Consider the following 24,502-nt stretch of genomic DNA (forward strand, 5'->3'; position numbering starts at 1 on the left):
CGGGGTCGCCGAGCACACCTCGCGCCGCATGGTCTTGATGCTGCGGCGGGAGGAGGGCGTGTACGCACCTCCATCGATGAAGGCGACGGTATGCTCAGGCTCCTGGAAGCCGAGCTCTTGGTTGTCGAGGGTGGCTCTGTCGTCGTCGCCTCTGCGGGGCTCCTCACGGTCCCTCTGGCGCTGCTCAATGAGGCCCTTGACCGTGCGGCACTCCGTGAGGTCTTGCCACCTGGTCTGGTGGATCTGGCACCACTTCCCCGGCTCAAGCCCCGCGGGAGCGGGGGCCCTTACGGCAGCGGGAGCCCTCGCGGGAGTTGGAGCCCTAGGAGGGGCTTGGGCCAAAGCCCTCGCGGGCGCGGGCCGTTTGTCGGCGGCCGCCAGGCGTGCTGGCCGGTGGTCCCGTTCCTGAGCCAGCCCAGGTGCAGGACCCTGGGCAGGCTCGATAGGGACAGCATCACGCCTCCTTCTCTTCTTCTTTTCCCGCCTGTCGGAGCGAGAAGGACCTGGCTGATCGGCGGCGGGATGCTCAGGGCGCGGAACGTGCCATGCCCGAGCCTCCACCGCCTTGGCGCACTTGTCGGCCAGCGTGAAGAGTTCCGCGATGGTTTTGACCTCGTGCGTGCCCAGCTTCACGAGCATCCGCTCGTCGCGGACACCCTGCCAGAATGCGATAATGATAGCGTGGGGGCTTATCTGTGGGATGTTGTTGCGGACCTGGCTGAAGCACCGCAGCGTCTCCCCCTCCTGTTGTTTGACGGCGTGGAGGTCGCACTCCAGGCCGGGGCGCGTGAATGTGCCCTGAAAGTTTGCCACAAACTGATGGCAGAGGTCATCCCAGGAGCCGATGGATCCTGGGGGTAAGTTCATAAGCCAAGAGCGGGCAGAGCCCCTCAAGGCAACATGGAAATAGTTAGGCATCACCTTTTCACTGCCGCCGGCCGCTTAGACAGCGGTGGTGTAGATTTGGAGGAACTCGACAGGGTCGATGGACCTGTCGTACTTCTTCGGCAGTTCTGGCCGGAACTTGGTGGGCCATTTGACCCGGCGGAGCTCGCTGGTGAAGGCACGACAGCCTGTGCCGTACCCTGCTGCGCGGGCGGCGCCCTTAGGCGGTGAATGAGGGTAACGCACGCGTCTTCGATGGCCCTCCGCTCATTGAGGTGCAAGCAGAGGTCCTGAGCTCCGGTAGTGGCCAGGGGGCGACGGTCCGCCTGGAGGCCCCCCGGCCAGTGCGACCGCCACCTGACGATGGGCCGGTCTTAGCTGCGCCGCGATTGGAGATAGCGTGAGAACTTTCGGCCAGCACTTGGCGGTGAGTCGTGCCGACCAAGCGGCCACCTCCAGGAGCCAGCGGCCTTCTGGGGTTTCCCCCGCCGCCTAGACTGGCGGGTGCCTGAGGAGAGCTTGCGCCGCAAGCAGCGCACTCCCAGGACTGGCCTCGCCGAAGGCGAGCCTACATCGCAACGGCGCCCGACGCTGTCCAGACGTGGATCTGTCCTAGCGACGGCGGCGGCAGCCCTGCTGGGCCCAGCGCCAAGGTCCCCCTGAGAGGGGAACGCTGTGCGTGCGGACCATGGCTGATGCTGGGAAGCAGCGGTGACTGGGGCCTCCTGCGCGAGGGGCTCCATTTCCTCACTGGAGCCGGAGCCGGTGCGCCGGAGACGATGGCCTCCTGCCATTTTTTCTGCAGGAAAAAATAAGCAAACAAATTCAGGGATGCAACCCCCCTACTTGGCGCGCCAGCTGTCGGAGGGTTAGCTCCTGTCGCAGGGATCCTGAGAGACCCCTTTTTAGAGATTCGGCCAGGGAGATGATTCTGAATATGTTTGCTGGAGAAATAAATGGATGTAAATGCGATGGCAGGTGGGGTGGAATGATCTAATGCAGAAAAGAGTAAATGCACTGGGGAATTTTTAGACAGGTTCGGGCCGCACTGCGCGTAACACCCTACTCCTGTGTGGATGCTATAAATGCCCAAAGAATGTCTCTCAGGAATGTGCTGGTTACAAGAATGTCTGTCTATCCTGGAGCCTCAGACTCCTTGTTCTTGGTGGTCTCAGCTTCTATCATTGTACGAAGATGTTCTTCTCTGTTCTTGCTTTACTGAGATTCACCTTGGATTGCTCCAACTCCCCCCCCCCCCTTTTATCTGTGCCTACCGGCTGCTTTAAGTACCCGGCGACAGTAGCGTGCCCTGAAAGGGAGGGCACGAGTTCCAAGGCACCATAAATGGAAAGGGCGTCACCATGGCCTCTGCGCGAAGTGACAGGAGGTTGGAAACGTGCCCCCCGCCCAGTCTTCGGTCGTCATCATGGCGATGGCAACGTGCGCCATGGAGAGGGCCCACCGGGCAGCCGCGGAGCTGCCCGGCGTGCCCGTTCTGTCTTGTACGCCTGCCACAGCAGCGCGACAGACGGAACGCCTCGGGCCTCGCAATGCTATCCCGAGGCGCGCCGAATGGCGCGGGATGGGACCTGTGCATTAAATGTTCCCACGCCCTTCTGCCAGAGTATGGCAGGGACTGACACTGATCGTGGCGGGAGCAGTTGGAGGTGACAGGCCACGTGCGCCCTTAAATGCGGCATCGGACCATTCACTGGCTGACATCTCATCGCTGGACCCCTGTGGGGGCCACTGACGGGGGGCTTCCTGGGCCGTCGGGGAACCGAGTGTTTTGGGGTCACTGTTCACCTCCCCGGGCACTCTCTCCTGAAAACGCCCTCTCTTGGTCCTCGGGGAACCGAGTGCTCGGGGGTCACTGTTCACCTCCCCGAGCACTCTCTCCCGGATTTGACTGTTCGAGTCCTCGGGGAACCGAGTGCTCGGGGGCTGCTGCTCGCAGCCCCGAGCACTCTCTCCCGGAACTACCTTCGTTGGGTCCTCGGGAGACTCGGGTGCTCGGGGGCCACTGCTCGCGGCCCCGGGCACACCCTTCCCGTTACTCGGCTGTCCTAGTCGTCGGGGGACTTGGGTGCTCGGAGGTCACTGTTCACCTCCCCGAGCACTCTCTTCCCGGTCACTTAGTCTTCGCAGGTCATCGGGGAACCCGGGTACTCGGAGACCACTACTTGTGGCCCCGAGCGCCCTCTCCCGGGACTTAGTCTTTTCGTACCTCGCGGAGATGAACCCCGTGGGAAGGTGCCACGTGGCGGATTACTGGCCTGGCCTCGGGATTCGGGGACCCCTGGTTCCTGATCCACCGACAGAAATGACCACACTAAGCAAGAGGCACCAAAGGGAATCTCTGCCACACATTAATGCCATAACTTTTTCAGCTTCCACATGGCATCCTATGCTCCACCCCACAGCCAAGCATGTGCACTCAGTCCATGCACCAGCCCCCATTTATTATAAATAACCCCACCATCATCCACGGATAGACCACTCCTTCCTCAACTCCCTCAACCGAAATGTCTTTCTCAGCTCCACCAAATCCACTAAAGAAACATTGGAGGATTTTCATCCCCTAGGGGGTTGAACCACCAATGGTGTGGCCACCCTTGTAGGCTTCGCGAGTCCCTGGACATATCCTACACCTATGGCTTACACTTCTTCATGTGTGCCAACTACAAGTACGACATGCCTCAATATGGATCATACGAGTACCCACCGGTATAGCGACATAGATCACTCATGTAGGCATTTTCATATGATTTCATGTACTCACTTACTAATCTCTCATCTTGTTTCTTTTACCCAGTCTCCTCCACCTATCTGCGACTTCGGGAAATAACTCGACATGGAGTAAAATGAGGGCCAGAAGCGGTGGGTGGAGATGGAGATGTGGTGGAGGAGGGAAGTTTACCAACGCCGAAAGTACGAGTGACGTCAAGAGGAACTACGGATGAAGCAACAGGAGGAGGAGCGCATCAGGAACGCTACGAAGGAGCGCGTCGTGGCTCAAGCAAGTGAAACAAAGAGGGAAAGGAAGCGAGAGAGGCCCCATCGTGCTAAGACGGTGGGACCCGATGCCAAATAAAGAGCAAATATACTAGGTGCACTCAGTAGAGAGCATCTATTGTACCCCAACCTATTTCCATTCCCTAAGGCATGTTTGATTTAGTAGTGACACGATGTTCGGTTACTCTTTAGACATACCGTACATACCAATGTTTGTTGTCGGCACGTCTTTATGGTTAGGGTCTATTCGCGTTACGATAAAAAACCGCATATCACATGTAATGTTCATCAGCTTATGTAACCTCTTTACCGGGTTCTACTTGTAGCCTACAATGTAATATCTATCAGCTACCTCCCATTGTCAGACAAATGATTCTATGATTTATTTTATATCTTTCCATTCTGTTCCAGAAATAAATTCAATTGCAAAATAAAAAAGCGATGCAATATTTTGTCGACAGAAGAAAAAATTTCGGCCATTTCGACACAGGAGACAGGGTTCACGGGCGCACGTAGGAGGTACAGTCCATGCTCGGGATTTTTTTCGTTCAACGGTTTAGCGAAATTTATTTTTCACCATACGGTTTGGCGAAAATTTAATTTCGCTAAACGGTTTGGCGAAAATTGCCTCAATGCCGCAGCCGTACACCCCTAAACTGCTGTCAGTTCCATGTCACCTATTTTCACCATACGGTATGGCAAAAATAGTGTTTTCGCCATACAGGAGGGAGAAAACAAGTTTTCACCAAACCGTTGGGCGAACGGGTATTATTTTTAGAGTTTCCTCATTTTCGGTATTATTTTTGTAATATCCGTAAAAAATGTAATATTAAAAAATACAGGACCGCACATTGCCATCCATGCCTCTATGCTACTGTACATCCATGGCCATGGCCTGGCCCACTTTCATCTTTATGGCTAGGTTTTCTCCTGTGCAAAAAATATTTAGAGTGTTTAGTATTCAATTTAACCCAAAAAAGGCAAAATGGGATTATTGGTTACACCATGAAATACTCATTGAAGAAAAGCAAATGAGGACGTGGTTAAAATAGTCAATTGCATAACTATAATCTCTTTCAAGAAACCGAATCCAACCAGCTAGCCAAATGATTTTTAGTGTGATTCTTATTTACCAGAGAATATTTGAGAGAATGAAGAACCGAAACTGGAAGAATCTAGATGTTACCAAACATGGACAGATTCAAAGGGTAGTCTGGATAAGCCTAGAACTATATTGAATTTTGGTCAAAAAATCCTAACTATGTAGCCCAAGTCCCAAGCCAATTACAAATGAGAAGAAAACAAAACAAGAAGAAAAAAAATCTCCATAACCTTTTGTAACCCTTGTCTATCATCCCTCTTCCTCTGGCGATGGCGGGCGAATAGTGTAACATCATGAGTTTTAGCATACTAATTAATTGCAAAGTTCACTCTAAATTAAAAAAAAAATTGTAATTAATTAAGCCAACTAAAATCAAGAAAAAAATACATATTCAAATATATTCAGTTGGCTAGGTATTCCAAAATGCAATTATTTCCAAAAGTAACCCCTGCATTAAATTGATTCGTGTGCTTTGTTTATTGTTCTTATGGTTCTTTGAGTGGAGGTTTGAATTTTAATATCTCTTAAATTTGAATCTACTCTTAGTTTTCATTTAGCTCAAGTTGGACTAGATTCAAATTATTTGAATTCAAATCCTCTCTCAAATCACAAGTCCAATCCAAGTCATAATTCAAATATACCCATTTGAATGTATACCATGTCCAAAGTCAAATCCAAATTCAAATATCTCTTTTGAATTATCGCAAAAGTATTTTCCCTTTTCCCTTTTCTTTTTCTTACCCAAGCTAAATCTCTCTCCCTCTCTCTTTGCGTAGCCCAACCTGCGGCCCAACCAGCCTGACTTCTTTTTCCTCTCCACTCTCCAGTGCTTGGGCTGCACACGCACCATCGGCCCAGCTTCGCCCGCGCACGACAGCCCGCTCGTTCGCGCCCTCGCAAGGGCCGCGCCATCCATGCGTTGCCCATCCGATGGCCCGTCACCGTGCTTTCTCCCTTGCCAACGCAATGCCACCGAGTTGTCCGCCCCACCACCGTGGCGGCCGACACATTCAATGCACTAGCTACTTTCTCTCCATGCCTCCGCACTCTCGCTCTCTATCATGTCTCTCTGCTCTCTCTGCGCCCAGTCGACCTGCCTGACACCCACGACTTCCCACCTACACACGCCCGTGGTTGGTGCAATGCGGCCATGCCGCCCGAATTAAGGTGGCGCTGCCCCGCCACCTCACCGCTGCACTACTCGTCGACGACCGTGCGATGTCACGGATTTCGCACCGCCTCTCTCCTCATCCCCCTCCCACTATAAATAGAGCATCCCGGTCTCTCTCTGTTTCCCCCCTTCGCCTTCGCTGCACCACTGTGTCGCCACCATTGCCATTGCTCGCCACCGGCCAATCCCCTTTTGCCGCTCCCCTCAGCCAGCGCACCCGTGTGCAAGCTCGCACGTGGTTGGGCCCGTCGCGTGCCGCGCAGCCGGCTTAGCAGGCCGTGGCTTGGCCGGGAAGGCCGACCCAGCCACCCAAAGGACATGCCCCAATGGGCCGACCCAGCTCTGTAGCCCGCTAAACTGGCCAGCCCAACCCGACTGCACTGAGTACTATGCGGTCGAAGCCCAAGCCTGACCCAGTCCAAGCCCATTTCAGCCCAATCTCGGCTTCTGTTCTTGTGGGCACATGTTACTGTTATATGTGGGTCCCACCCATTAATAGTGCCATTTCGTTATATTAAATCTTCTGGAGTCATAACTTTTTTGTTTTGTCTCTGATTTCGTTGATTCTTTCACTGAAATTGATCTAAATTCAAGATCTACCTATATATCATAGTGTGATATCCATTAGGGGTCATTTGGCTTTTCACTTGGTGTTATTTGATTTTTCTCTAGTATAGCCCATTAATGATCATAGTCAACATTGCAAAACCGCTAGAATTCTGTGAGTGCTGCAAAACGTCAGGAGCGAGGAAGATCCTGACTACAACCAAGATCTTGAAGAAAACCTCAAAGAAGGCAAGTCATATCTCCTTGATCATATTGAACCTATGTCTTCAGATAATTCACATGATCAACTAAAACTTGACTTATTATCACATGTGCTATGTATCACGCTTTTACAAACTATTTATGGTAGTTATTCCTATAAAACACTTGTCATGCCTTAAATATTATCATCCGGAATACGTATCACTCTAGTATTTACCTGTCGTTATCTATATTAATATTGAACGACGCATTGACATCTAGCATGCTTAGGATTGAATACATCTCCTTAGAGATGTCGCATTTAAAATACATCTTTTCTGAGATAACAATTTACTATTATCAATGTTAACTTATATACCATGAATCCTTGACGATTGTGAACTCTGTGATGGTTGTGAAATCCTTGATGTTGTGTGGGATATTGAGGGCGATGTCTAAAAATGACTGAAAATTATTTTAGCGAGGGCAATTAGAGTGGTCCCCTGGGGAGGATGCTCTTGGGGGCTTGAGTAACTTGGTGGTATTTATTGCCAATGAAGATGCATGGTCTGGCCACTTAAGGACCGAGTTATTGCGCTGTCTGGCCTAGCCACCCCATACAACCATGCATCCTGAATGGGCAGGACTTGACTTCTCCTTCACCGGACCGAATTGGGTATCATACTAGGAGGCTGGGGAGCAGTGAGGAGTCAGGTGACCATTTATCCCTCTGTTTGAATATTTTGAGAGACGGCATAGCCAATCTAGTGTTCAGTCCAATGACTCTAGTACTTGCGGTATCTCGTAGAGAAGCCCGGCAGGAAAGGTGATTAGAGTGTCTCGGTATGATTCGATCCTCCGCTCGCAACAGTTGAAGGCTAAGCATATTGCATGGGTATAATGTACAACGTCTGCAGATTGTAAACCTATTCAAATAGCTATGTCCATGGTCATGGACATGTGATAGGAGCAATCGCGTTGACTAGACTCGGTTGCGTGTGTCTTGATGAGTGAGTATGTGGACGAGATGTCCATGTGATGAGGTTACTGGCTCAATCCGCTAGAAACTGTGTTGTAGTAGAGGTACATCAGAGGTAATGATAGGGACTGCGAAGTGAGGTGTTGTCCCTTCCATGACCAAAACCCCCCAAATATAGCTTGTTACCTAGTTTTGAACTATTTAAACTATTTTAAAGTCAATCGTAGATGATTCAATTGAATACCTGCATAAACTGTTTTATGCTTAAAACTAAACCGTAAAGAATCATCCTTGAATTACCCCCTCCCTTTATGCATCTATCAACACATTGAAGTAGTATAGGGCTTGCTGAGTACCTTCTGTACTCACTCTTGCTATCATTCAGATGAGGAAACCGATGGCGACTTCGCCGGAGGTGAAGGCGAGGATGAAGAATAGTCTTAGAAGTCACGTTCGCACCCTAGCTACTTGTGGCTTAGGTCTTTGCTTTCCGCTATGTTTTGTTGGCCGTTCTGCTAGGTTTGTAATATATGGTATGGTTTGTAAACCTTTTGGACTTTGAACCTTAGTATTTATGTACGAAGTTTAACTGTGATACTATAACTGTTATACTATGCGTATCAGCTACTTGATTCATGGACTGATACATGAGACATAAGAAATCCCGGGTTCGAGGTCTTACAAGTAGGCTAGTGCACAGTGGCACGAGACAGACACACAAAGGGGGTAGGAGGCGACGAGAGCATCATGACACGCTGTGCTCCTCAAATTTTTGGGGGATCTCGCAGTTCTTGGTGATGAATAAGGAGAAGAGAAGATGGGAGCATTGAGGGTACGCACTTCACTACTTTTTCCATTTTTTTCTTTCTCTTTTTCTAGTGAGGGACCAAAATTCTGGTCTCTTAAGAATCATGGATTTGTTGATGAGAATAATCTATGGACCTCCATATTTTTGGGTCACATAATACTTCCTTTTTAATGTCATTGTTCATACAATTGAGCCGGTAGAACTTTTGGGTAACTCAAAATGTTGAATTTGGTGTTGAATGTCACTATTCAATCCAAGGTGTTCTTGGACTAGCTTTTGAGATTGCATTGAATTTGGGTAATCATATGAGTCGAGATTGACTTTTTGATAACTCATGTGGCCACTTGGCTGCCATGTTCGTCATGGATGGACTAATCTATTAGGCCAATTTGATCACTAATTGATCCATGGTGCATGTTAAGTTGACTAACAATTGATGATCTTATCATGAGGATCCTAAAAGCTATAATTAAGGTAAATTGTCAATAACACGTATCAAATACTTTTGGTAAAGAAAGAAATGAATCCCATTGTTAAGAATTGCATTGTTGATTGCTCAACTTAGTGGACAAAAAATACGCATGTTCTTTATGATTTTGTGTATTTGTTTCTTAAATTGGTATTGATCTTACTAGTGGCAACAACAAGTGTTGAAAGAGTATTTTCAGTAATGAGTTTAATGAAGAATAAGTTGATAAATAGTATGCGTGATAAATTATTGAATGATTGTTTAGTCATATTTATTGAACGTGATGTTTTCTCTAAGGTGAGTGAGGATGACATAATCGAAACTTTCATAATGTAACATCACAAATTCTAAAACTAAAAGAACTAAACATTTTTATAAAGTAAATTCCAAAGCGTTGCAGAACTAAGTAAACCCTAAGTGTATATATGCATATATGTATACATACATGTATATATGTGTATGTGTGTATTTAAGTATAAGCATATATATATATATATAGTTATTTTCTAATATAAGTGTGTGTATATATATTATGTACTTTCGGGTGTACATACTCCCCTTCTAATGGGTGTTCAGAAAGGAATATGTATATCTTAAAAAGTAGTATATACATCTTAAAAATATTTCACTTATAAAGAAGTATATACATCTCAGAAAGTAGTATATACTTTAGTTATAACTAAAATCAACTATGGATCGAGCCGAAAGTATGTACTCCCAAGAGTATAGATTAGTTTTCCTATATATATATATATATCAATAATTGTTTGATTGCTTGCTGATTGCTTATGTGAGCTAATACAGATATATGTATAGTGTATATACTATATATGTATATATAGATAGTATATAAAAGGTAATACAAGAAATAGGATAGAAAAGAAATAGAAAAGGGAGAAAATCTTTTCGGGCCAAATCTGGTTGGTAGCCACGTCCATTGTCCTCTCCCCTCTCTTCTTTTCTAGCCCGACAGCCAAGTCGGCTACTCCCTCACTCTCTCCTCTTGGGCACGCGTCTCACCCCAACCCATTCTCCCGTGTGAGCCGAAACAACCCACTGAGTCAAACGCCGCTTGCCATTATGTTGCCTTCGTCTTCCTCCTATCACCCCCTTCTTTGTGCACAGTATGGCATGGCTATGAGAGAGTGCCCATATTCGAGACAATCATCGGAGGATAAAGCTTCTAGAAGCTGGACTCGGGTGAATCAAGGACTATACCTCTAAATCCCTCTCTATCTATAGCTAGTTGATGTTTGAATAGAGGAGATAGAGCTTGGATTAGGGTTTCACCGTCCTATCCGACTGCAACTCCAATTCATGTCAAATCAGGACTCCTACTGGCCCTAGGTATAAATTGGAGGGACGCGACCTTGGCCAAGCCATCCCAAACGTTTCCCCACCTTTTGAGCTATGGGTTCGACGCCGAGACCCCCTAGCATCGAGCACCGAGAGCTTCCACCACCCACGACCGTCGCCAGCTCACAACGCAACTCGCCGACGTCGACGTGTGCCATAAACGAGATCGCAAGGAGTTAACGTTCATCTTCCGTGCGATCGTCGGGGTGTCTCGTTTGTCATATCACCAATCCAGTGAGTCTTCGGCCGAGCACCGCTGCGGGAACTTTGCATGACATCGTCCCGAGTGCCAGAGTGAAGAGGGGTAAGCAACCGATGTCCGATCCAATTTCAACAGTTAAGATTAGAACTCGCGATACGCTTTCGAGCCAATAGATAGTGACCGATCAACCTGAGATGGACGACTTGGGAAAAAACGTTAACGATGCAGTCAAAGTTGGCCGGTTAACGCCGTTAGGCCACGTCAGTCGCCATGTTAGTGGGCCACGTCGACGGTTTCGCTCATGTGGCAGTGCCACATCAGCAGATGTGCACAACTGGCAAGCCTCGTTAGCGTTTCTTTTTCTTTTAATTATTTTGTGATCTAATGACATCATAAATAGGAATAATGATGCCATATATATGTTTAAATAATGTTTTTCTTTAGCAAAATAACTCTAAAAATTGGAATAATTAGGAAAATATATTTTATTAATATCAATAATTTTTATAGATTTATTTAATTCTATTTAATAGTTTAATATAATTTTATAATTTAAATAAATACTATAAAAATCCAAAAAATCATAGAAAATCCTAGAAAATCATAGATGACTCTGGAAATATTCTAGAAAATTTCTAGCAATATAATTTCATCTGTAGATAATCTTTTTGGACCTATTTTAATCTTTCAAAAGATGTAACTTGTTAACCGTAGCTCCGTTTTGACCCGTTCTTTCGTCGAATTGTCAAAAAAAAGTGTGATATTGTGTATTATTTGATTTTTTTTTGGATCTTGATGTTTATGTGTTTCCTTTTCACCTATGTTTACGAGTAGATGTGTAATACCGATTTTTTTGAGAAAAAAAAAAGAGTTTTGACCAAAATTTTGACTTTTTATCCGTTGCTCGTATGGACGATCGAAGACCGTGGTTGCGTTCATCTCGTTGAGACGAACCCATTTTGCTATTCATATGTCTGTTCCGGGCACTTTGTGACCCGTAGCAAGCCCAATAAATTTAGACCGTTCGTTGTTAAAAAAAAAGATAAGTATCGGATGGATCGGCCCTCAACCCGATCCATCCAGACACTTCGAGCCTCTCGCGTTCGTCTCTCTCTCTCTCTCTCCTCGTCACTGTGCGTGTCGCCCGCATGCCGCTGCCGCGTCGCCGTGCGCCTGCTCTCCGACGCGCCGCCCGCGTGCCTCGCCGCCGCGCCGTTGCTGCTCGCCGTCTCGCCGTGCCGCGTGCTGCCGCACTGCCGTCCGCCTGCACGCCGTCGTGCGCCTGCGCGCCACTGCCGCGTGCGCCGCGCCACCGCCATCGCGCCGCCGTGCGCGCCGTCGCCACCTGCTCTGTGCTGGCCGCCGTGAAGAAGCAAGCAGCAGCCAGCACCGAAGAAGCAAGCAAGCTGCCAGCCGAGCAAAGAAGCCAGGAAAAAAAAGGAGAAAAGAAAAGAAAAGAAAAGGAAAAAGAAAAAAAAGAAGAAGAAAGAAAGAAAAAAAAGGAAAAAAAAAAAGGAAAAGGGAAAAGTTGGAAATTTTGTAATTTTGTCGGATTCATCGTCAACCCTTCGAAGGTGATTCCTCGGTAATTCCTGGACGTTTATGGTTGAATCGAATCAATCAATTCCTGTCGTATCATTTTATGTGATCAATAGTCTGATTCGTTTCGATAATCATTATTGGTTCGAAGATACGACATCCGAGTCGAAGTATTATTTTCGTTCATCGGAGCGAAGTCTAATTAGTGAGAATTTTTGGCTCGACTCTGAATTGGAAATAGTGTATCATTTCATGTGATACAGTTTTCTGTTCAGTTTTTCGAAATATAGGCGTATCTGCAACGTTTTCAGACGTAGGTTTGACGCTTTATATTTTATGTGTTTTAATGTGTTTTAGTGCTAATAATATACCTGTACAGGTGGTACTATTTTCGGACGTTCTTGATCGAAATTTCTTCGTCGCTTTTGGTAAAAGGCAAGTAACGTGGGGGGTGTAATTCAATGCTATGTTTATATTCATGTCTTACTTCTTTCACAGATAAAATTGAAATATCTGATATTTTTTTCAATTTATTCATATGATGAATGATGTCGCATTTGACGAATTAAATCAATGTCATTTCATTGATTTTGAGTATATCGTTGATGTTATGAGCTAGTAGTGGTGATACTCATGGAAAAGAATCATCAAAAGAAAATAAGAATTGACGTCAATTCACATGCATACATATGCATTTATGCACTTCATATGGTGATAAAGGCCGATCACTGTCATCGTGCGTGATTCGTACCAGTACATGGAGTTGCATGAGAGGTTGGCATCGTCCAGCGCAAAACTCTCAAATGGAGTTGCATCATGGCATTCATACATTTATTATAATATTTGAAGAATACATAATCTGAAAGGGGTTAGTGCCATGATATATGGGAGACCATATTGGAGTTTGTTGTTGTGTTTCCGTGGACAGGTGAATCAAGATTGTTATGGCTTAAAACTCATATGTTTTGGCTTTTCGTGGTGAGAAAAATGATTGTATCTGAAATACTCTTTAATCTAGTGAGATATGTTTATATTCATAGCCGTTACTTGCTGAGCTTGTCTCACCCCTGTTAAATCTTTTACAGGTATGTTTAGATGTTGACTTGCATTTTGGGGATGGATCTTGGTAGTTGCACGCACTACCTCATCACAATGTCGATAACTTAACCGGTGTTTATAAGTTATGGTTTTGGTGGTCTGTCCTTTGTTTTGGTATATGTTGTGGTGAGACGCTGGTAGCGTCGTGAGGATTGCTATATATGTTGGTTATATCTTATTTTGTCTGCCTGTTATCTTTTTCTTGTGGTCAGTTATACCGTCCTATAGAGGAAATGCTGTCAAAATTTTCTATTTTCAAATAATTAGGCTTAGTTGTAAAGTAGGGTGTTACAAGATGCCAACGTTCCAGATGAGTTAGAAGGACTGCAGGATCAAGACTTTGAAGACCCAACTGAGTACAGTGAAGGTAAGTTGTGTTCTTTAACATATTTATCCCTATTTTACAAATGTTTTATTTTATAAACATGCAAGCTAATATTTTATCAAGAATCTCAAGAGTTAGATTTTACCCTAGTTTTTCCTTATCATCCTTGTCGCTATGGTTATAGTTTGGGTTATGGTAGATAATGCTTAGCCTTATTTCGGTATGGTGATCATGATATATATTGCTCTACAAAACTTGATAATGGTCCTATGCAACAGTGATAAAAGATGATGGTATAATTTTTTAGCAATATGATATAGGGATTTGAACATGTGGTATGATGAGACTGGTACAGGTTGTACTGTTAGAATGTGGCAATCTTGCTCAAATCTAAGAACCGGTTCATGGAGTGTTCTTTCCCTATAAGCAGTGTAACCACAAGTCTAGTATAGGACGGGTCTAGCCAATTAATTTCAATACTCTCAGTATTGTGTAGACTATCCGGTTGTGTGAAACAGAAAGGTGTACTTCTAGGGTGTTCTATTGGCGCAAGAGGGGGCTTCTAAAGTGGAGGGTGTACTTCCACAGCCGTGAAAACCTTAGCAGTAGACACTTGTTGAGAGTGATATTATAAAAGTTTTGCAGTGGATTCTTAGCGCACACATCAAAAGTGTGTAAGACTTTTTCATCGGCCAATAGATGCTCGGTAAAACAGGATGAAACGTCTTGTGGGTAAAGTATATGACATCTATAGATTGTAAAACTGGTTAATTATCCGTATTCATGGTTATGAGTGGCATGTAAAACCTAACATGATTAGAATTTAATGATTTAGTCGATTATAGTGGTGGGAACCATAGTTGATGTGTCGTCAATCATAGTGGTGGGAACTATGGTTGATTTGGTTTTGGTAATTGGTCAACCTTGATGGTAAGAATTTTGGTTGAGATGTTAAAAAGTTGGTTATGTCAAGATAGTTGGAATCTTGTGGTAGATGATTATTTGCAGCGATTTACTTAATTTCTATTACTTTTTCAAATGCTTTTACCTAAATGTTGTTTTGTGCAAAAGAGCCATATTGCTATATCATTGTCAATCCTGCATATCCATATTATTTCTTCACAATTTGCTGAGTACGATAAGTTCTTGCTATCACCAAACACTCATTTGAAGAAGGAATCAAATATTTCGTTAAGGATGGATCGTTTTATGATGCATTTTACGTCGACCGAGCATACGTAGCTACGCTATAAAATTTTATTTGGATCTTGACATTCTAAGGTCACTTTTGTAAAACAAGTTATTCGATTAAAGTATGAATATTATAATAATTATTATTAATGAAGCCACTATGTGTTGCAATTGATTTCTAGCTCAGCACGTGGATGAGAATGATTTGTGTTTTAAACCGGTCTCAACACATGGACACGAGAAAGCGTAAAATAGAGTGATAGAATAAATATTGTAATCTTCTATTTATAAAAACTTTACTTCATATTTGAACTACTTATATTGTAGTTTTTGTAAAATTTAAACTTATTTATTGATTTTATGATGTTGAGAATTTTTGATATATTTATATTATATTTAGCAAATTTTATACTTACATATTAGATTTTAAATTTTAGAGTGTCCAACCGGCCTATCCAGTGATAAAATCCTGCTCCGCCACTGCCACCAACCGGCTCTCGTTCTTTGAAAAACCTCCGCTACCCATTGCCGACTGGTCGCCGTGTACCGCACCGAGCGGTTGCATCGGGCTATCTACTCCGACGAGCCGTTGAGGTTGTTGGACGCCCTCCGCTCTCTCTTTTGAAACCTGAAGCAATGACGTGTGGGTCAAAGAAATACGCGCCCCCGCCAGCGGCTGTCACGTGGGCCAGCCCAGCCCACCCCACCCCACAGGCACACGACACTAAGCAAAAAAGAAGGTACTGTAAAAAAGGAATAGCAACCTGGGAGCAAAGCTGTCCCGCAACATAACAACGGAGCGAACCCCAACGTCTACCTCTTCCTCGATGACATGCCGGCCCCACAGGCCGACGGAAAAGCAGAGAAGCAAACAAAAAGGAGCGGCTAAACAACGAAAAAGCCACTGGAAATTCCCTCCCGGTACTGCCCAGCCGCGCCACCTTCCCAAAGCGAGAGAGAGGACGGAGGAGACAAAACACAGCACAGGCGCAGCACGCGCGGGGGCACTGCCACCACTGACCACGGTCCACCGCGCCCATCCGGCCCTCGTGATGCCACCCTACCTGTCACTGACGCGCCGGCCCTAATCAAAGAGGGGACGCATGTCAGTGGGAGGGAGCGGTGGAACTCCACCGAGCCCCTCGTCACGCCGAGCGAGCGCTCGCTGCCATCACGCCTCGGGGCGAGCACCAGCAGGGCAGGACAGACAACAACTATTGTTAGATCCACCCGCCCGCTCAGCCACTCCACCTTCTTCTGCTCTTCTCTGCCTTTGTTTTGCTTTGCTAAGCTTGGGGGTTTGGGCGGCTGCTGCTGCGCAATGCGGTGACGGTGAGGTGGGGAAAGGGGAGAGGAGATGGGGTGCGCGCAGTCGCGGATCGAGAACGAGGAGGCGGTGGCGCGGTGCAAGGAGCGGCGGCAGCTGATGAAGGCGGCCGTGGCGGCGAGGAACGCCTTCGCGGCCGCGCACTCGGCCTACGCCTTCTCGCTCAGGGACACGGGCGCCGCGCTCTCCGAGTTCGCGCACGGGGAGGGCGTGCCCCCGCCGCCGCCCGGGGCCGCGTCGGGTGGGATCGGCGCGGCTGCGGCCGGAGTGGCGGGTCCCTCGGCGGCGGGGCCCGACGCGATAATGCCACCGCCGCCGCCCCTTGACTCGCTGCCCCCGCCGCCGCCGCCTCTGCCCGAGTTCTCGCCGTCGCCGGCGAAGATCCATCGGTCCATCAGCATGCCGCTGCCGCCTTCGACGGCCGCAAAGGGTCCTGCCGTGCTGCACAGCGACTCCATTAGGGAGGAGGACGAGGACGAGGTGGAGAGGGAGGATGAAGAGGAGGAAGAGGATGGGCACCTCGACGACCGGCGGCGGCAGCTGCTGCGCCACCGCCTGCCGGTTCCGCCGCCCGTGTCGCCGCCTCCGCCGGAGACGCCGGTGACTCCTCAGCCCCCGCCTCCTCCTCCGCCCCCGCTGGTGCCGAGGCCCGGCATCGACACTTGGGACTATTTCTTCTCCATGGACGAGGGAATGGCCTCCATCGCCCCCGACGATGACGAGATCGTGGCGGAGCCGGAAGAGGAGAAGTACGTCCCGGCATCGCCACCGCGGCCGCCTCCCTCCCCTCCTCCACCAGCTCCAGTGCCTCTGTCGGAGGAGTTTGAGGAGGAGCCGCGGACGCCGGAGATGGTCACGCCGCCTCCGTCGCTGCCGCCAAAGCCCCCGATGCATTCGTCCAAGAAGAAGAAGGGGAAAGGGAAGCTGAAGGGGGCGCACCATCAGCACACAGAGTCGGCGCCACCGATAACGCTAGTCGCCGGTGGGAAGGCAGGGAAGGTGGTCCCCGCCGAGATGCCCCGCGTGGACCTTCTCCGGGTGCTTGCGGAGATCGACGAGAGGTTCTTGAAGGCGTCGGAGAGCGCCGGGGAGGTATCCAAGGTGCTGGAGGCCAACAGGATGCATTACCACTCCAACTTCGCCGACAACCGAGGTCTGTGACTTGATTGTGCCTTGATACTTGCAATTTTGGATATTTTAGGCTTCCAGGTGGTGGGCTTTTGTGTTTGTTATTTTGGATTTGTCATAAAATTTTGATCTTTTTTGCTGATGGCGACAGTGATGTGATGGATTCTATGGTAGATAGAGGTCAAGAACTAGTGTCTCAGAGGTTGTTGTTGGTGGTGGTAGGGTTGCTACAAAAGCCAAGAGAGCTCCCCGCACTCCACTATCCCATTTACCCCAACCGGTAACATGCAGGTGCAGAGGTTCTTGTAGCAACTAGGCCCCTGTCACTAAAAGAGGTTTTCAGCACAATTATTGGTGTGGACTGTAAATACATCACCTTGATTATTGTTTTGTATTATAAATTAGACATGGTGTATATCTTGATCAATTATGGTTATGTGGGTGTAAGGAACACATTTGATGGCATGTTCTAACTACATACTGGACTTATAATACGATCTTGATTCTAATGTATAGCCTGTTCAACCTGCAATTTAAATTGTTCTGATATGTTTATTCTGTGTTCGCTTTGCAACCTTGGTTTGCATTGAATGCGCATGATATGGCAAAGCGCACATATTGGTAATACCAGATTACACCAAGGGTCCTGATATGTACCCCCCCCCCCCCCCATAAAAAAAATTACGCCAAGGGTGAAGTGAGGTGCTACTAAAGTTGATAACAAAGAAGAGAACTAAACAAGGGATATTTGCTGAAGAAGACATCAAATTCTTGAACAAACATGAAAATACCTCTGAAATTGTTGTGTTGATACTTGATAAGAATGAAATATACGTTTTAAATTTGAATAAAAAATCTTGACCAGGGGGAGAATACGTCCTCCTGGCTTTGTCTTAAGAGAGGGGAGTACCGAACTTTTTACAGGAGAGTACCGAACTCTTTAGGGAGGTACTCACACAATCTGCGAGCATCCGGGTTTGAGCCTGGGTGTTCAGTTTCTCAACTGGATTCCAGTGCTTTAAAATTTTTAGAATTGTGGACAGTAACCATATTAGCAGCAATGATTGGGTTACAGGTTTGTTTATGCTTAACATGTGAAATATATGTTCTTAATTGTGAGCCAAGAATGGAAAGCTGCTGTGCATTCCTTTTAGCATACTAAGGGCATGTACAATGGGGCGCTTTGAGGAGGTGCTTATGGAAAAAAACCGGGTTTTTTTTCTTAACTGTAGTAGCATATGTGCTTAGACGGAGGGCAATGTGCTTACTTAAGCATCACTGCTTATATTAGTAGGTGCTTAACACTCTCTTTCCTTAAGCACCTAGCTATAAGCACCTAGCATCGTTCATGCCCTAACAGGGAAGAGTTAAGAACTATCAGTTTAAACTTGGCATTCAAAATACGTGTCTTAATTATGTAACTAAGCGGCGCTTCCTTAATTATCCGCATAATGCGGCATCACATCATTTTTAGGTTCACATGTGCAAAAGGCACCTCCGTGGTTGGCTTCTATCAGCTCATATAAGCTGGATAGATGGAAATTCTTCCTTTGTTTCATGGAAATTCCATGCAATTTGCATGATATGCTTTGTACACACAATCTGGGTATTGTTGATGCTAATATTGTAACAATTTTTGTCTTCTGTTGCATTTTGGGCACAAGGTGGTGCATGCCATCTGGACCACCTGTGCTTTCTTTGTTTTGACATTTTGACTGTTTCGAAAGTCGGCTGCCTAGCTGCCTAGGCACTAGGCGCCACTCTCTTGTGTAGCAACTGATTTCTGCCTAGCAGATTAGAGAACACTGCTTCCCCCCTTTGGTTCCCCTGCACTCCCAGTGCCAAAACATTATGTAAACAAACATAAGGAAATTTGGAAGAAACTAAAAGTTGTAGATACAAAATTGTTCTATCGGCATACAGAATTAAAAAACTGTCAAATTTAGCTTAGAATTAATTATTTATAGAAATAAAACCAAAGTTACATAGGTAAGAAAGGCCTTTTGGTTATGTTATTACATATTCTCCTATGTTGAGCCGATGTACTAAATAATGCCACTGCTGCCAGCAAAAGACTAGATGTCTTTTTATTAATTTACATCCAAGTGTGATTCTTAAGAGTACTTAGCCTCTTTTGTTAATTATATAAAAAAACTTTGCCATCTGATTAAATAGTTACACTGTGTGCTTTAAAGTTACTCAGGCATCATTCAAATGATAAAAAAACTTTCTGCAATGCCTCACTTGCACTTATATATAAACACAAGTGTAAAATATCTGACTACTTTGTTTCCTCTTTTAATCATGTCCACAATTACTTTTACAGGGCATATCGATCATTCTGCGAGAGTCATGAAAATAATAACATGGAATAGATCTTTCAAAAGCATGCAAAATGGTGATGATGGGAAGGATGACTTTGAAAATGATGAATTGGAGACCTTGGCAACTGTAGTCGATAAAATCTTAGCATGGGAGAAAAAGCTCTATGATGAAGTGAAGGTACATCTCATTCTTTCCTCTTAGTTTTTTTAGCTAGCAACATGAACTTCTATATTCTTGACTGGTGCTGCAGAAGTTTTATGATGATACTATTGAAACATTCATTCTACAGCTGTCGAGGCTATACCTATTTAGCTATTTTCTGAAAGAGATGAAAAGTTGGAGGTTCAGAAAACTTCCCATTTACTTCAAAGTATATTTACTATCAAAATGGAAGAACATGCAGAGTTTGGTCTGGTACACCTGCAAAAATGGTTTTACAGGAAACTAGCAAGACAGTGGAGTTTCTTTACTATAGTAGTAGCTGAAATGATGTGAGCTGTTGCCAGGATGTACTGGTTTTGGTTCCTCTTGGTGCCTTATTAGGAACACCTAGTGCGAAAATCTTTCATGTGTAATCATGGAGTACATACATACATAGTTATTAGGGTGTCGAGAAATCGTCGCCATAACGACGCTATATTGGTGTGGCGGTGAATCGTGGCTCGCCACGGCGATGCCACGGCTCGAGCCTAGTTGAGCCACCTTCGCTGCCACCGCCGCCGAGACAGTCGCCCTTCGTCTGCCTCGCCTGTCCGCCTCCCCGTCCGGATCCGGTGGTCGAGAGCAGCAGATCCGACGGCAGTTGCGGCAGATCCGCGCTGGGAGGGGAGTGCGATAGCCGTTGAGCTCCCCGATGGCGGCGCGCGCTGGGTGGCCGGCGCGGAGGTAGGGGAAGGAAAGGAGGTGGGGCTTGGGCTTCCTTATTTATCCATTTTCCTCTCTCTCTCTCTGTGTGTGTGTGTGTGCGCACGCGCACGCGCGCAACTGGATGCGGACGGAGCTGTCCTCTGCAGCTTTGGCAAGGATGGGTGGGGAGGGAAGACGATGGATGTGGTGGGCTGTGGGCCAGTGAAAGAATAAAAAATTATTGGTCCAATCTATGGAGAGACAAGCCAAAAACTACCATGCCTACAACATTTGTTTTGAGGTGACATTGGGTGAACGGGGGACGGGGTTGCTTCCACATGAACGGGTGGACTAAGTTCGAAAACATGTGTGAACGAGTGATGTGTGCATGGCATTGCCGCACCATATAAAGGTATGAAGGTGATGGGTCGCAGCGCCTCACCACACCGCTGTAATAACTACGCATACACATATATGGCCATATGGGAGCAAGGAATATGTAGTAGTGTACTTTTTAGTATTGAAGTATGAAAAAAATTACTGCAGGGAATTGAAGCAAACAAAACTTGTTATCTCAATATGAATGGAACATATGGTCAATCAAATGCATATTGTCATATTGATTTGCTGTCCAAAGTTCTATGCATCTATTCTAATCTTAAAATTCAAAGTTTGCATAAGATTGGCAAGTTTGCAATTGCTACATCGTACTTGTCCACATGGTTACTTTAATATGGTTATTTTACATTCTTCCTACTATCTAAAACAAAATGTATCACAAAGTTTTTTTGAGAACAAATGTTGTATAAAGTGAGCATGCATAGGTTTTCTGAATCATTTATGTTTGATTACAAAAGGATCAGGCAAATAGATGTAAATAGCAAACTCTGACATAGTCATACGCCTGACATGGATGCTTGTTTCAAAGTTTGCATAAGATTGGCAAGTTTGCAATTGCTACATCGTACTTGTCCACATGGTTACTTTAATATGGTTATTTTACATTCTTCCTACTATATAAAACAAAATGTATCACAAAGTTTTTTTGAGAACAAATGTTGTATAAAGTGAGCATGCATAGGTTTTCTGAATCATTTATGTTTGATTACAAAAGGATCAGGCAAATAGATGTAAATAGCAAACTCTGATATAGTCATACTCCTGACATGGATGCTTGTTTCAATTGAAGCATTAAAATCGTATGGATTCCACCTGACCCTTGTTAAAATTTGTCTCCGTTTGCACAGGCTGGTGAGCTTATGAAGCTTGAGTATCAGCGGAAGGTTGCTTTGTTAAATAGACAAAAGAAACACAATGCTGCTATTGAGGTCCTGGAGAAAACAAAAGCTGCTGTAACCCACTTGCATACGAGATACATAGTTGATATGCAATCAATGGATTCAACCGTGTCAGAAATTCAGCATCTCCGTGATAAACAACTTTACCCAAGACTATTGGATCTTGCTGACAGGTAATTTATCTCTGCATTCTTTTTTTCTAATCATGCGTGATATTGCTAATTACTGTGACAAGTGGCTTTTCAGATGTGTTTTACAACACTAATAGATTGATCTACCTGATTGATTCTTTCCTGTTCTGTGATTTGGTTGCATGCACTGTTGATGGCACACCTGAATGCAGCACCCTTCTTTAGCCTTTTCCGATTCAGTAATCAGTCAATGTAGGGCTTGGGCCACAACATCAACAGTTTTATTGCCTAAACCTGTCTTCCTATGCATGGTTAGGAATTATGATATTTAGTGGCATTACATACTGTTGCTGGTTTTGTTTGGTTTATGCGCTTTTGGTCTGTTAAATGAAGCGATCTGGGAGAGCTACCACCTTTTATAATCTTTATTTTCTGCTCTTTTCAGGATGGCAAAAATGTGGGAGGACATGCACATACATCATGCAAACCAGCTGAAAACTGTTTTAAATCTGAAGTCAGTTGACATTTCTGATTCCAATATTGAAACAAGTGATTATCATCACAGCCACACACGTCAGCTACGTAATATTGTAGAAAAATGGAACACAAACTTTAGTGACCTCATGAGTCATCAAAAGGAATACATAAATGCTCTCTATAGCTGGTTGAAGCTGAACCTTGTACCCATAGAGAGCAGCTTAAAGGAGAAGGTAGCATCACCACCCAGGATGCAGCAACCTCATATTAAAGCCGTTCTTCAAGCGTGGAATGAGCACCTAACTAAGCTGCCTGATGATCTTGCCAAGACTGCCATTGTCAGTTTCCGAGCAGTACTTGACACCATATTAGGTGTTCAAGACGAGGAGTTGAAACAGAAGGAGATCTGCGAGCAAACTCGCAGGGAATACTCGCGGAAGGCTCGGGCTTTTGAGGATTGGTATCACAAACATTCACAGCGCAGATCATTCGATGTTGATCCAGAGAGCAGTGAGGGAACAGGCCACAAGGATGCAGTTACAGAAAGGAAATTCGCGGTGGAGAGTTTAAAGAGCAAGCTCGACGATGAGATTGAAACCCACAATAAGTTATCAAAGCAGGTCAGGGAAAAATCCCTTTCGATCCTGAAGGCGCACCTGCCAGAGCTATTCCGAGGGCTGGCCGACTTCTCTAATGCTACTTTCGATATGTACTCGAAGCTGAGGTTGATGTCGTTGATGCAAGACCAGGGCAACAACTAGCTCATGCATATGTACAGGAGTTAGGAAGTAATACCCCCCCCCCCCCCTCTTCAAATGTTGTAACGCTTATGCTGTTAACCTGCCTCTTTGCGGTATGTGTAGCTCTTTAGATGAGGACAGTTAGGGATGGCGGCTGTTCTTTATTTATTTTTGAATTCTTCAGGCATGGATCGTTGGCTTGCTGAAGTTAGGTATATAGCCTGTGGTGATGGCAGAAGAAAGCCTGTCCATGGCAAATTTTGTTGTGATATTCTCCGATCTGCAGTTTTCTTCGTTTCACATGTGCGTAAGTAGAGAGTATTATTGTTGTGATCTAACCGTCTATTTTAGTAGGTATTATTGTAATTATTTTGATACTCTTAGGGGTAATTACGTCATTAACTGATCGGACTTCGGACCTTCGCTATCCATCATCGATCAACCGACGGAGGGTGAAAACCCTAATAAATGAAATGAACAGAATAAGTGAAAGTTTATCCGAAGAATAAACTAACATTTTGATCTTCCCTAATTAAACATATAATTTACAAGTTTATCATTGTTTTTTTTTCTAATCCTACCCTTATGATACCCATGATACTCTTTAATGATACTCATGATACTAATGGACGATAGAGTATTATTGAGCTAATCTAAACCACCGGATGAAGAAAATGGATGATATACACTTATTTAGATGTACTGTAAAAGTTCTCAAAAATATACATCGAGGTAAAACTGCATGTTGGCTGTATCTTTTCGCCCTAGTATTCACATTGTTTTCTTTTAACGAGTTGAGGCCTGAAGCTGATCTAGTTGTGCCTTCGGATCATCGCGGCCTTCAGTGTAGTTATGGTTCTCAGTACTGGCCGCTAACCCTGCCCACTGACGGGCCACACGCGAAGTTAGAGGCGAACAGCAAATTGTGTGGAGAGATACGTGTTCTGACGTCGGTTTATGGTAGTATCAAATCTGATATCTCCATTCACCATCCAACGACTTACGGCCGGTGGGGCGAAATTATCTGGCTTCACTCCACTGTGAAGTCAGACGATCTCTGTCCGCCCCACCCTATCGGCCGTTTGCCTCTGCCTACGAGGCACTCTCAATACGCAAACCATATTCCTGTGGTGCCAGGCGGGAGTGTTTTTTATTTTTATATTTCGAAAATAAAAAATTGTAAAATTAGGTATCCATTTGATTTTGCAAAAATAGGCTATGTAAAAAAATAGTATGTTTTATTGCTCTCAAAATTTAAAATACTATTAATATAATCAAGAAAATTCTAAAAAAATATGTTGTAGAGGGATGCTATAATCCATCTCTCTAAAAAATTTCTACTC

At 45.4% G+C, this 24,502-nt stretch overlaps 1 protein-coding gene across 1 annotated transcript; it reads left to right on the forward strand.

Annotated features, from left to right (window-relative positions):
* Positions 1 to 16,094: 16,094 nt before the first annotated feature.
* Positions 16,095 to 23,451, forward strand: LOC133928830 (protein ROLLING AND ERECT LEAF 2-like). The gene is made up of 4 exons (XM_062375327.1): positions 16,095 to 17,367; positions 19,669 to 19,844; positions 21,761 to 21,984; positions 22,388 to 23,451. The coding sequence occupies exons 1-4, from the start codon at positions 16,245 to 16,247 to the stop codon at positions 23,178 to 23,180; spliced, it is 2,316 nt and encodes a 771-aa protein (XP_062231311.1). The 5' UTR covers positions 16,095 to 16,244; the 3' UTR covers positions 23,181 to 23,451.
* Positions 23,452 to 24,502: the final 1,051 nt, after the last annotated feature.

Source organism: Phragmites australis, chromosome 9 (genome assembly GCF_958298935.1).
Source record: "Phragmites australis chromosome 9, lpPhrAust1.1, whole genome shotgun sequence".
NCBI classification, from domain to species: Eukaryota; Viridiplantae; Streptophyta; class Magnoliopsida; order Poales; family Poaceae; genus Phragmites; species Phragmites australis.